The sequence below is a fragment of the Catharus ustulatus genome, chromosome 10 (genome assembly GCF_009819885.2).
Source record: "Catharus ustulatus isolate bCatUst1 chromosome 10, bCatUst1.pri.v2, whole genome shotgun sequence".
Classification (NCBI taxonomy): Eukaryota; Metazoa; Chordata; class Aves; order Passeriformes; family Turdidae; genus Catharus; species Catharus ustulatus.
The window spans coordinates 22947804-22960602 of NC_046230.1; the positions used below are offsets into that span (position 1 = coordinate 22947804).

At 45.3% G+C, this 12799-nt stretch overlaps 1 protein-coding gene across 7 annotated transcripts in view; it reads right to left on the reverse strand.

Moving 5' to 3' along the window:
• LOC117000611 (multiple epidermal growth factor-like domains protein 6) overlaps window positions 1-12799 on the reverse strand; it is a 208289-nt gene that overhangs the window by 61530 nt on the left and 133960 nt on the right. For all 7 annotated transcript variants that reach the window (XR_004418828.1, XM_033068388.1, XM_042779597.1 and 4 more), the window contains 5 exons: window positions 10784-10921; window positions 7001-7123; window positions 6035-6157; window positions 4952-5110; window positions 2587-2718 (listed from right to left, as the gene is read on the reverse strand). Coding sequence is in view for 6 of the 7 variants with exons in the window: in XM_033068388.1 (XP_032924279.1) it covers window positions 2587-2718; window positions 4952-5110; window positions 6035-6157; window positions 7001-7123; window positions 10784-10921 (675 nt within the window). In the remaining variant the exon portion in view is untranslated. The remainder of the gene's footprint in view (window positions 1-2586; window positions 2719-4951; window positions 5111-6034; window positions 6158-7000; window positions 7124-10783; window positions 10922-12799) is intronic.

Consider the following 12799-nt stretch of genomic DNA (forward strand, 5'->3'; position numbering starts at 1 on the left):
GTGACAGTCAGGGAAAAAAAGAAGAGTGAGTTTTTTCCAAGCTACTCAAAGGAAAACAGAAGGGAAAGAATTAATAACAAAGTTTAGCACCTGCTGTTGTGCACAGGAGAGTGCATGAGAAACGTGATGTTTTAGTAAAGGCATGTTTACAAGAGGTGTTGCCTTCCTTGGACCAATGAGCTTAACTCTATCCTTGGTTCTGCAAACCAGTCTATAAATATGTGTCTATTTCTGCAATAAATTGCTTCTTCTGCTTTCTGGAAGAAGCCTGTGTTACTGAATTCTTTTTCTACTTCCTAACTTTACAATGACAGGGGTCGATCTCCTCTCCCAGGCAACCAGCAACAGGACAAGAGGACACAGCCTGAAGCTGCACCGGGGGAGGTTCAGTTTTTTGAGGAGGAATTTCTTCCCAGAAGGGGGATTGGGCATTGGGATGGGCAGCCCTGGTGAGAAGTGGAGTCACTGTCCCTGGAGGTGTTTAAGGAAAGACTGGATGTGGCACTCAGTGCTGTGGTCTGGCTGACAAGGTGGTGTTGCGTCTTAGGTTGGACTTGACCTCAAAGGTCTTCTCCAGCTTAATTGAGTCTGTGATTCTGTGAAGACTGAGTAAGGAGAGAGCCCTTTCAGTTGAGCAAGCTCTAAACAAAGTTATACCTTCTGTAAAGCACATTCACCTGATATTTACTAGGACATCTCAAAGGACCCTGAATTAACCAAGCTTTGGGAAGTACTGCCATGTATCCATCCTCTTCTGCAGATGCTCCACTCCCCACAAAACACACGCTCAAAAACCACTGCCTGCCTAGTCCAAAACTTAAACATCAGAGGACAGCTTTGAATAATTGGAGAAAAATATTTTAAACATTATTTTTTCTCTTTCAAACGCTATCACAAAAATAATATCTTGTTTTTCAAATCTGGTTTCTGAAACTCCCCAGGTAATCATGGCAGCAATGGATCCACAACAGCAAAAACAAACTGTGAGATGAAGCCTCGCCCTGCTGTTTGCAGCCTGAGCTGGCTGAGTGAATACAGTTGCTGGAGTCATCTGACTTCACTGACATTTTATCAATGTACATTAAGAAAGTTGACATTTCACATCAATTTCCATTTGGTTTCTTTGGTGCATTATTAGAGAAATTTAGTTCCAGTTTTTTCCACTGCTTTTTAGCTTACCCTAAACCTGCTTACCCTAAACCCATGACTTGTGCTGTGTATCAAAAAATGCAAGAGAAAAGAGTGAAAGCAATCACATATGACTAATTCACACAGATTAGATATTGTATTTATCACTGTCCCTGCTGGTTCCATCAGACAGCGGGTTTAGCTCAATAACACAGTCCTATTAAAATTCTTTAAATTCCAGAGCTGAATTCCATTAGACTACATGCATGGATATCTAGTGCAAATACACATCATAAATACTGTTATTTATGAAATGAAATAAAGAATTTGGATACTGCCTTGAAATTTTTATAATCTATCCTGAACTATCAGCACACCAGGGATAGAAGCAAGAATATCCACACTTGATAGCTTGAACTATCTTAGACAGACTGGAAATTATTATTTTAATCCTCCCCATTCCTATTCTCTTGGCTGCCCCCAGTGTTTACAAACCAACCCCACCATCAGTCTCCCAAAATAATCACAGGCAGACTGTTGGTTTCAATCATTCCCTTGATTTTTCTACATATCTGTCCATGTGATGACGTCCCCTAAACAATCTTGATGGCAATTAACCTGAAGAGTTCTGTCTACTGATGTCAAGTAATAAATTTTCATCGACTTTTTGTCTCACCAGTGACAGCAAAGACTTTCTGAGAATGATGGGCCATCATGTCACACACCACGAAATGGAGGGACCCATCTCAAACAGGAAATCTGCTCTATGATGTCTCAGACAAGCAGCAGACAAGTTTTGCCAAACTGCAGATGAAGAACAGCACATCAAGAAATCACCACTCTCTTTCCAATGGGTTTTGACACATACTTCTGAATCAGAAAGATCTTCTGCCAGGAAACAGGAGCAAGGAGAGTGAAAAGCTATTATAAAGGGCACTGACTTGGCAACAGAATTCAGAAAAATACCATTTCCAATATGAAAAATTAACTGTTCCAAGAAAGTGATAATAAAAAGAATGATAAGGAGAAAGAAATGAAAACATAAGAAAAAAATTTAAAAGGCAATTTCTTGGGGTGCTACAAGGGAAAAACTCAAATTTGCATGTCCACCCGGACTGTCACACCAGTTTCTGGAAGTCACCAAGGTAGGCTGTGGAACAAAGCACGGTCAGCAAACTTCAGCAGCTTTTAGCAGCACAGTGGATAGGAATGAACAACAGCCAAATATTTAGGAGGGAGATGATTCTGTCCTGACCTTCACTGGAGTGCAGGGACCTCTGTGTGCTGCAGCACCACTTACAGTCCCCATTTAACGCGCGCCACCACAACAGATTTGATTATGGGACAGCTGTGCTCCTTCAGGAGCTTCACAGATGAAAAGCACAAGAGGTGACTCCTGTTCCCTACCTGCAGAGGCCCTGCAGGAGGATCATCCCCCCTCCAAACCCCCGTACTCACTCTCATTGCAGATGACACCAGCCCAGCCGGGCGCGCAGACGCAGCCGCTGCGCTCGCTGTTGCAGCGGCCCCCGTGCAGACAATCCTCACACCTCAGGCTGCAGTCCTGGCCAAACGTGTCCCCCAGGCACACTGACAGCAGAAAAATACACAGGGCTGAGCGAGCAGCCAGACAAAAATGCTTCCACAAGCTCTTACCTGTCACTGGGGTGCAAACCCCGCCGGTTCGGCACAAAAGGCAAAATGGGCATTCCTGAGTGTCCCTCTTCATTTTGGACTCCAAGTAAAAGGAAATCTGTGTGTTCAGCTGGAATTTACTCTGCTAAATGCTGTAATTCTCCAGCAAAGAGCACTTTGAGGTATTTTTTAAAAGCAAGGGGTTTGCCTTCAGAAGAAGTGAAATAATGTTTGATAACACTGTATATAACTAGAAGAATTTATTGAGACTTTACTTCTCTATTAGGACTTTGCTAGGCTATCCCTGTTGTTTTATTGCAGTAAGTGAATGTAGTGCTGCTTAAACATAGTTCAGTGATATTTTCAACCATGTAATTTGAGTGTTCTAGGAAAAAAAAGCAAAATACACATTTATCATGTCTCTTCTCTTCATGGATATGTATAGTTTTATATGAGAAACCTGGTATGAAAATGCATTTATCCTTCTCCTTCCCCACCCTCCTTTTATCCCTTGCACCCTCATGTTCTCTTTGTGGGGTCTATTGAGACAGGCATGCAAAATAAAGTGACTGATAAAATATTTCAGTGGTATTGAAGATCCCATCCCCACAGTGCAGAGCCTTCAAGGCTTTATGGCTGTGGCCAGAGGCTTTTTGGAAAGGGATTTTTAACAGCACCTGAAAGTGAACTGGCAGCTTATTTCAGCCTACAGTAAGTCACAGGCTGGTTGCATTTCACCAACAGTTTTCTGTGTAAGGCCAGATTTCCTCTAGGTCTGAGCCCCCAACTGTTCCCTTTTCTGTAGCTGAACAAATGCCCAAGTTTTCAGGGACACTCAGAATCCCAGTGCTCCCACCTAGAACAGGCTACAAATTAATACTTCAGGAAAAGAATACAGACCATCATTAAAAACATCATGCTTCCACCTTAAAGAGTCATTCAAGTTTTAGAATATATTTAATTACTTGCACCAGCTTACTGTCAAAGCAAGCATTTTTATAATTTAGATAGCAGCACAAAATAATGTCTGAAAATATAAGGAATAAATTGCTATTTGGGAAGTAAAAGAACTTATTAAACTATTTAAAGTTCCTTTTCTCCATCACCTTTTCATACAAACCACCGCATGCTGCAAAGCCTAAGCCTTAGGAAAAGTGCAGCTGCTCAGCTGTGACTGATAACACCCAAATTTCTGTAGCTAAATATAAATAAAACATGCAAAAAGTGGTCAATAAATATTTGATTGTGGTTTCTAGGCCTGATAATTTTGCCTGTGGTTATCTCATTTATCAGTTTCCCAGTTGGTTATCGGCGTCGTTGGGTCCGGCTGGATGCTGCGTGATTTGGGAGGGTCTTAACAGTTTTGTTCATAAAAATAAGTTAATTTTTTATTAAAGTCGAGACCAGCTCCTGATTTTTGCCTGCAGGGCACAGTCCTCTGATGGGTAATTATAGAGTTTATATAAAAATCACAGGAGACACATAGGAAAAAAACAAGAAATCCTCCCTGGTGATCCAGTAGCACTCAGCACAAAGCACAAACAGGGATTCACCTCATAATACTCTTACAATTGTGAAGTTTCCACCTTTGAGTGGAAAGACTGAATCATGCAAGGCTGCTCTGCACCCACTCCTGTGACAGTGGGTGCTCCTGTGCTGTTTGCCACCCCTTGAGCTGAGCAGGGCATGGATGGGTTGGTGCTTTCCCAGAGAGTCAAGGGAAACCTGGATCGTCAGGGGATTGTTTTTAACACAGATAAAACACAAACATCTCAAACAAAAAGCCTCCAGTTGTTATAAGAGGGTTTGTAAACAGGGAGCCATGCTCCCAGCTGCAGGTGGAAGGAAGGGTTTTGTTTCCCCAGGGATTTAGGGCACGTCAGTGAGCCGTGCCATCCTCTCACCATGAGCTCTGCCCCTGGGGCTCTGTGCAGACCCTGTTTACCAAGCAGCCTCCCAATCACTGTTTGTTGTACTGTTCCCTTTTTCCCCAAAGCATCCAGGCAGCCTCCTGGCTCCTCAAACATGTCCCATTTGGGATGGACCACGCCATGGAGACGGGCGGGATGCAGGATTAACGCTCATCCCTCCTCCTGCCATGGAGCCCTGCCAGCCCAGCCCCAAATCCTGACCCTGAGAGGATCCCCCCAGTGTGCTGTGCTGGCTCAGGGCCCTGCTGGTCACTCACCAACCCTGTGCACCAGGGTGAGCTCTCCTCGGGGGTCTCCATCCTCTGCCAGGGATCCCAGCGCGTAGCGGAGCAGCTGGGGGGGCCCTCGGAACTGCAGCCCTGGGGCTCCAGCCAGCCCTGCCTCCTCCTCTGCATCCACCTCCTCCACACCTAGGGCTGACAGACACACCATCACCACCCCAGCCTGCCTCCCATTTACATCTTTTTTTATTATTATGATGCCATTAGATACAGTCACACCTCTACCCAGCACTCCCAGCCCAGGCATTTTCTCATCTGTACTTACAGAGTTTCTGCTATCCAAAAAACAAAAAAGAAAAAAGAGGAGGCACCCTCCCACCCCAGCTTTCCCTTTTCTTTCTTCTGGGAAAAAAAAAAATCTCTGCTCCCAAAGAATCAAAATTAAATGAGGAGATTAATTTTCCTCACTTGAAATTTGAGATTATTTTTAGTTAATGAAGGTCATTACTCTTGCTCGTTTTGGAGATGACAAATAGAAAGTGAGGCTGGCTGTGCAATTTATTTTCAGAAACATTAAAATTTGAGCCTTAAAATGACGGGAAATCAGCTGGCTTTCTTTTTGGTGTTGGTTGGAATATCAAACTCTGGATTAAGGTTTAGCAGTTGCTAAACTCGGTTATAAAATTGAGTTGCTCTGCTAAACTCTGCACTGGTTACACTGGCAGAAATCCAGAATAACATCACTGACTAATGGAAAACTTGCCATGGTTGATCAAAGAAGAATCTGGCTACCTTTTTTTTTTTTCCACAGGATGTTAGACTTCATCAAATAGTGTAAGAAAAGTGTCAAAATAGTATTTATTTCTAAACCAGGAGCTTTAGGTTTTCAAACATGTCCAGGGGATTTAAGTGCTCATCTGCCATTAATCTTTGGCAAAACCCATTAGTGGAGGATGAACTTGGATCCACGCACTGCACGTAGTCCTGCCCTGGCCACGTTCAGAGATGGCTCAAGCTGGGCTCCCAAAACCCCAGGATCTGTGAAAATCCCCATTCCAAAATCACTTGTTAAATCAGTGGGAAGTGCTTAATGGCCCTCAAGTTTTGAGAGGAACTCACCCACACAGGCCCATCTGCTGTCCCCCAGCCTGTAACCCTCCTTGCAGGCACACTCGTAGGACCCCAGGGAATTCACACAGAAATGGTCACAGTTGCCATTATCCAGATGACATTCATCCACATCTAGAAAATCCAGACATAAAAGGTGATTAGGAACAAGCACTTCTGCTTGGAGAGCCCACGCTGTGCCCAGCTGTATCTGACAAATTATTCTGTACATAAGAAAACACAATTTTTCTTATGTGTTTTGGGGCTCTGTTTCTCTTTGGTATTGGAGGTATGAAAACATTTCAGGGCAACAGGGAGCAGATTATTTCACTGATTTTTTTGTCTCAAGTGAAAACAGATGCTTTAAGCTGTTAAGATCAGCTGATCTTTCAGTTATTTTGAGGGCTCCTCTTTTGTGGAAGGAGTGTTTTAACACACATCAATACACAGTGTCCATGGAGAGAGGAGGGAAAGTTTTTCTCTGTTGGCTCATCTCCCACATCCCTACTTCCCCAGACTGGATGTTGGGTTATTCCTGCATTCCAGCCTCACAAAGTGGAAATTACACGTTTGTAAAACCTTATCAGCAAAGCTGGCATGGGGTCAGTGACTCTCATTAGGGCAGTGCTCACAAAGCCCTGCAAAGGGCTTTGACTGCATTTCTTCTACCCTGGGCTGTGATTAGCTAGACCGAGCCAAAGGACTTTTGACAAGGGCATGGAATGATGCAGGACAAGTGGGAATGGCTTTAGACTAACAGAGGAAAGGTTTAGATTGGATATTAGGAGGGAATTCTTCCCTGTGAGGGTGGTGAGACCCTGATTGCCCAGAGAAGCTGTGGCTGCCCCATCCCTGGATGGTTGGACAGGGCTTGGAGCAACCTAGGACAGTGGAAGGTGTCCCTGGCCATGGCAGGGGTGGAATGAGATGGTTTTGAGGTCCCTTCCAGCCCAGCCCATCCCCTGATTCTGTGCTTACCATCACAGGAGCAGCCGTCAGTGCTGAGCTGGAACCCTGCCTTGCAGGCACACTCGTAGCCCCCTGAGTAGTTGATGCAGAACTGGGAGCAGCAGGACTCTCCAGTCTCACACTCATCCACCTCTGCAAGGAAAGGGCAGCACGTTCAGCCCCTGAGACACCCCGAGCTGCTGCCCCAGCTCTGCTCAGAGCTGTTGTGCTGCAGCACTCATTGCTTTACACCTTCCTTCACCCACACAAACACTGAATCCTAAATCCTGACAGAGCTGCCTTCTGCCTTCTCCCATAGCAACCAGGACCCACCACATCCTGGGACAGGCATCTCCTCTGCAAGTCTGAGCTGCCATAGGGGGATTTATAAAACACAGCTGGTCTCACAGGTGACCAAGGACAGAGCTGGGGATGGCTGGAGCTGTGCCAGGGAGGTTTAGGTTGGATATCAGGAAAGGTTCTTCCCCCAGAGGGTGCTGGGCACTGCCCAGGGTCCCCAGGGAATGAGCATGGCCCCCAAGGCTTCCAGAGCTCCAGGAAGGTTTGGACAACACTCCCAGGATGGGATTGCTGGGGGGTCTGTGCAGGGCCAGGAATGGGAATCAATGATCCTTGTGTGTCCCTTTCAACTCAGAATATTCTATGGTTCTGTGAAAAGAGACAACAGCAAGGACCCACCAGCCCTCAGAAACATTCTGTTTAACAGTAACCTACATTTGACCATTTAGACTTCTTTACATTCAACCTTATTCAATGCAAACTAACAATGCTCTGATCCAACCAGGCACTTGCTGGACAGCAGCAGCCTGGAAGGTTCAATTGTAGTTTTTGATAACTGATTTCCTGTTGCCTCCTCCTGCTCTGTGCCCACTCAGAAATTGGTATCACTGACACCACTGCTCTGGTGATTAGATAGGAGAGCTGAGCTGTTATCTGTGCTCTGCAGGCTCCTGGCTGCTGTCAGGCTGCTGAGCAGGTCAGTGGCCATCCAAGGGCCACCTTGTCAATGCTGAGTCTGCAAAATGCTTCTGGACGTGGCCTGGCTGAGCAGCTGCAGATGGGAAAGGTCAGTGTCTCAATTAACCTTGGAAAGAGCACCAACTTTATGAGGAAACACGGACAGGAGAAAGAAAATGTAATTAATCAATGGAGGTGAGGAGGTCAGTGTGAAAATGATTAATGCAGGTTATTTGAAGGCAGTGTTTTCCAGAAATGTCACAAGCTGAGCTCCTCTGCAGTACATCAGGTGATGCCTCGCTCTGGCTTCCAAAATAGCCCCTTGTTTGTGTAGGAATGCAAAATCTGCATCCAACAAAAAGGAGATTTTTTCTATTGAGAGCAACTTTTCATGTCCTCAACCTTCCTCTGTGTTCTCCCCCTGCTGTGTCTGGAGTGTCTGCTTCCCTCTGAGCTGGGATGTGGGCAGGAGGCTGCTTTGCCTCCTGTCAGCTGTACAGACAAGACTGTGTAACCCACCCACCCCTGTGAGGCTCTGGCTCCAAATCTGCCTCCCAAACTTTTCTGTTTTGCTTTTTAAGCTCCATCAGCACCTGCCCTTGCAGCCCTCAGTGCTTCCCTCCTCCCCTCCTCCTCCTCTCTCCTGCACTTGGCTTTTTCTCCTTGCAAGACTCCTTTTGTCTGTAATGCCTCTCACACTCATCAGTGCTCCCACTCTCTACCTCTTCTCACCATCTCATGTCTCACTACACTGCTTTGTGGTGCCTGTTCCTTTTTCCAGCCCCCCTCTCTTCCTGGCTATTCTTAAGAATTGTAATGACATAGTGACAGCAAGCCCAAAGCAGAATGAGATACAGTTTGCATGTCAAAAGCCATAAACAAAACATAAAATGAACACACACAAAAGAAATCTCATAGTAGAATTGCTTAAAACATGAATGAATTTTTAAGCTCTTGTCTCGAAATAAACCCAAATCTAACTCTGTTGCTTTCACCTCCCAAGTGAGACTTCTCACAGGCAGAAGTGTAACCTCATCACTGAGCAAATCTGAGGGAAACACTTCTGGAGCACGGAGTTTGTGGGTGAAGCACTTGGGAGCAGGTGTGCTGCTGCTCCCAGCCACAGCCCACCAGGGAAGGGAAGCAAGGCCAGGTCTGGATGCTCAGGCTGCCCATGGAGAGATGCTGGGAAGGATAAAAATTTAACAGAAAATTTTGCAAATATACAGAAGGTTTTATAGAAATAAAAACAAGTTTTGATATATAAAAAATGCTTTTAAGGCCAGTTGTTACTGAAACAGCTAAAAACCCAGAAGTTTAGTTGAGTTGAAAAAAGTTTTATAACTAAAGTCCAAAAACTAAGTGGCCTTCAAACAAAATGTTAAATCCTCTTCAAATAAGGCATGTTTTCTACCAAGCAAAAAATCATAGGCAGACAAAAAGATGCTTTTTACCAAAGCTAGAAGAATTTCCACTGCAAAACAAATCTGAAATTTAACACATAACTACTAACTCAGATGATGGACTAGTCACTAACACAATATGGTAATTTTAGCAGTTTTGATAGGTTATATGTAAATGTAAAAAGTATTGTGCATGATGCTTATTAGTTGTTATGCAATAAGATGCAGAGCAGAGAAAGAGATGTAATGCTTTGTGACATGAACAGAACGGGGTTCAGGACACATGGCTTGCCTATAACCAGCAGCTGTAAGCCCATCCACTGCTGGAAGCTCATCTATGCAATAAACAGCATTTTCAGAGCCATCTAAAGCCTCCATCTCTCTGTCAGGCTCTTACAGTGAGACACAGCCACGGCACCAGTGTCACTTCCATCCATCCATCCATCCATCCATCCATCCATCATCCATCCATCCATCCATCCATCCATCTATCCATCCATCCATCCATCCATCATCGATCCATCCATCCATCATCCATCCATCCATCATCCATCCATCCATCCATCATCGATCCATCCATCCATCCATCTTCCATCCATCCTTCCATCCATCCATCATCCATCATCCATCCATCCATCCATCCCTCCATCCATCCATCATCCATCCATCCATCCATCATCCATCCATCCATCCATCCATCCATCATCCATCCATCCATCCATCCATCATCCATCCATCATCCATCCATCATCCATCATCCATCATCCATCCATCATCCATCCATCCATTATCCATCCATCATCTATCCGTCATCCATCATCCATCTATCATCCATCCATCCATCCATCATCCATCATCCATCCATCCATCCCTCCATCCATCCATCATCCATCCATCCATCCATCATCGATCCATCCATCCATCCATCCATCCATCATCCATCCATCCATCCATCATCCATCCATCATCCATCCATCATCTATCCATCATCCATCATCCATCTATCATCCATCCATCCCTGTCCATCCATCATCCATCCATCATCCATCCATCATCCATGCATCATCCATCCATCCCTGTCCATCCATCATCCATCCATCATCCATCCATCCATTCATCATCCATCCATCATCCATCCATCCATCCATCCATCCATCCATCATCCATCCATCATCCATCCATCATCCATGCATCATCCATCCATCCCTGTCCATCCATCATCCATCCATCCATCCATCATCCATCCATCCATCCATCCCTCCATCCATCCCTCCCCTCACCAGCCTCATCCTAGCGAGCTCCCACAGCAGGTGCGCCAGAGTAGCACTGTTCATGAACACCTGCAGGAGGAGGGCAGGCATTTTCCCGGGGCACAGCTCTGCTGCAGCTCCCTGGGCCTGGCACAGCTGCCCTGGGCTCTGGGCACGGTTACCTGAGCAGGTTTTTCCGTCCTGGCCGAGGCGCTGCCCGCGGCCGCAGGAGCAGCGCGGTCCCGCTGCCGTGGGCTCGCAGTGGTGCGAGCAGCCCCCGTTCCCCTCCCGGCAGCTGTCCACGATCTCCATCTCAATGCCTAGTGGAGAAATACATCAAAAGGATGTTAAAATGTGAGCCCAGGGTCGGGGGAGTCGCTGGAGGGTCAGGCTGCTGTAAAATCAGGAGTGCTGTGAGTGTTACAGTGAGTGTAACCAGCTCATAACCCGTCCCCAGAAGGGCAGCTCTGGAGTCACCGAGCTCCAGGTGTTGCATCCAGTGGATGCTCCCAAATTCAGCCATGTGAAGCTGCTTCAGTGCTCCAGCAGCTTCATGGCTCTGTGAAGAGAGACAACAGCAAGGATGCACTAGCCCTCAAAAATGTTCTGCTTAACAATAACCTACATCTGACCATTTAGAAGGTCTTGCTACAGAAGCCTTCCCAGGTTTCCTGAGGTTAATGCTTTGTTTGGACACAGTGCTTGCCCCAAAGGGGAACAGAACCATCTGAGGAGCCCAGGTGGTGCCCTTGAACCCAGTCTGACACACTGCCCAAAGAGCAGCTTGGAGTTTTTGCATGGGAATGGCAAAGAGCTGGATTCTGAAACATCCTCCAAACATAAAGGCATTGAGACTTCCTCAGCAGAGTCCTGCTGGAAACCCAACCACAGTGCAAACAATCTCTGGGTTCTGGTTCTTGGATGTCCCTTCCAGGGGGACAAGCAGCTCTGCTGAGACATTGACAGCTAAGACAGGGTGGTACAGTGCCACTGCCAGCCCCTTTGCCCTGACAGACTTCCACTGGACAGCCCTCAGAACACCCTGGCCACTTCCAATGAGAACCCTCACATAAAAAAAGGACACTTGGCCACCTCATTCCCACCCAGCTACTTCATCAGATTATTTCTCCAGGATGAAACCACAGAATCAGTTGTAAAGCTTTTCATGAAAGATTAGCCAGCTTGTCTCATTACAGAGTTTTTAGAGAGGAAATAATTTCTCCTACTACATAGGGGAACTGTGGAACACCTTTCCTAAAGGAGCCACTGTACTTCCAGAAACACCCCAGCTCAGAGTGGTGGACATCAGATCTGGCACAGAATTTCCCCAGACACATCTATATTGATGGCCTCTGGTCCTACCCCTCATTGAGTTCCCAGGGAGTAACCTGCTTGCCAACAAGAAATGTAATTCCAGCTGGAAGAGGGTATAAATTAAGAGAATAGATATATCTACATCTCATGCATAGTCTGATTATTTGCACCAGGGAGAAAAAATCGTGTCTCCTGCCCAGTGTGTTAAGCTGGGATTTAGTAAACCCAGCGATTAAATGCAGAATCTGACTTTATACACTATCTTCATCATTTACTTTGTCTCAGTTCTTCATCAGTAAAACTGAAATACCAGCTCTTCCCCAGCCACTGGGGAAATGAAAGAATAAACAAAGATTGTAAATTGCTCAAACACTGGGATAATCCTGATCATAAATATATGCAGAATGTTTTTATTTTTATTGTTTGCTCTGCAATATTGTACATGAGGCACAGAGAATCACCATCCCCTGAGATCTGCTGAACATCCAGAAAAAATATTATTAGAAAAGTACAATGAAATCTAAGTGGTCTAAATCTCTTTTTTATGCCTATGACAGAAGATTTCATATCTGTATATTAATCACATTTCCTCTGCCATTGCACCACTCACAGTTCCCCATCACCTATGAAATAACTCTCCAGGATGTCTCTCACATAATTGGGTTTTGTTTTTAATGTATGTTAATGCCTTGAAACTGGATTTCATTCTTAATAACTATTTCTTACACACACATTCTTAAATAAAGCACTCATTCTCTGGCATGCAGCATATTTTCCTAAGGAAGCTCTGCTGAAAGCTCTTGCACAGTATTATTAGATTGAATGATCTTTGCCCACCTCTTTGCTAAAACAGGTCATGCTTTTGTCTGCATTCCAGGGAGCTT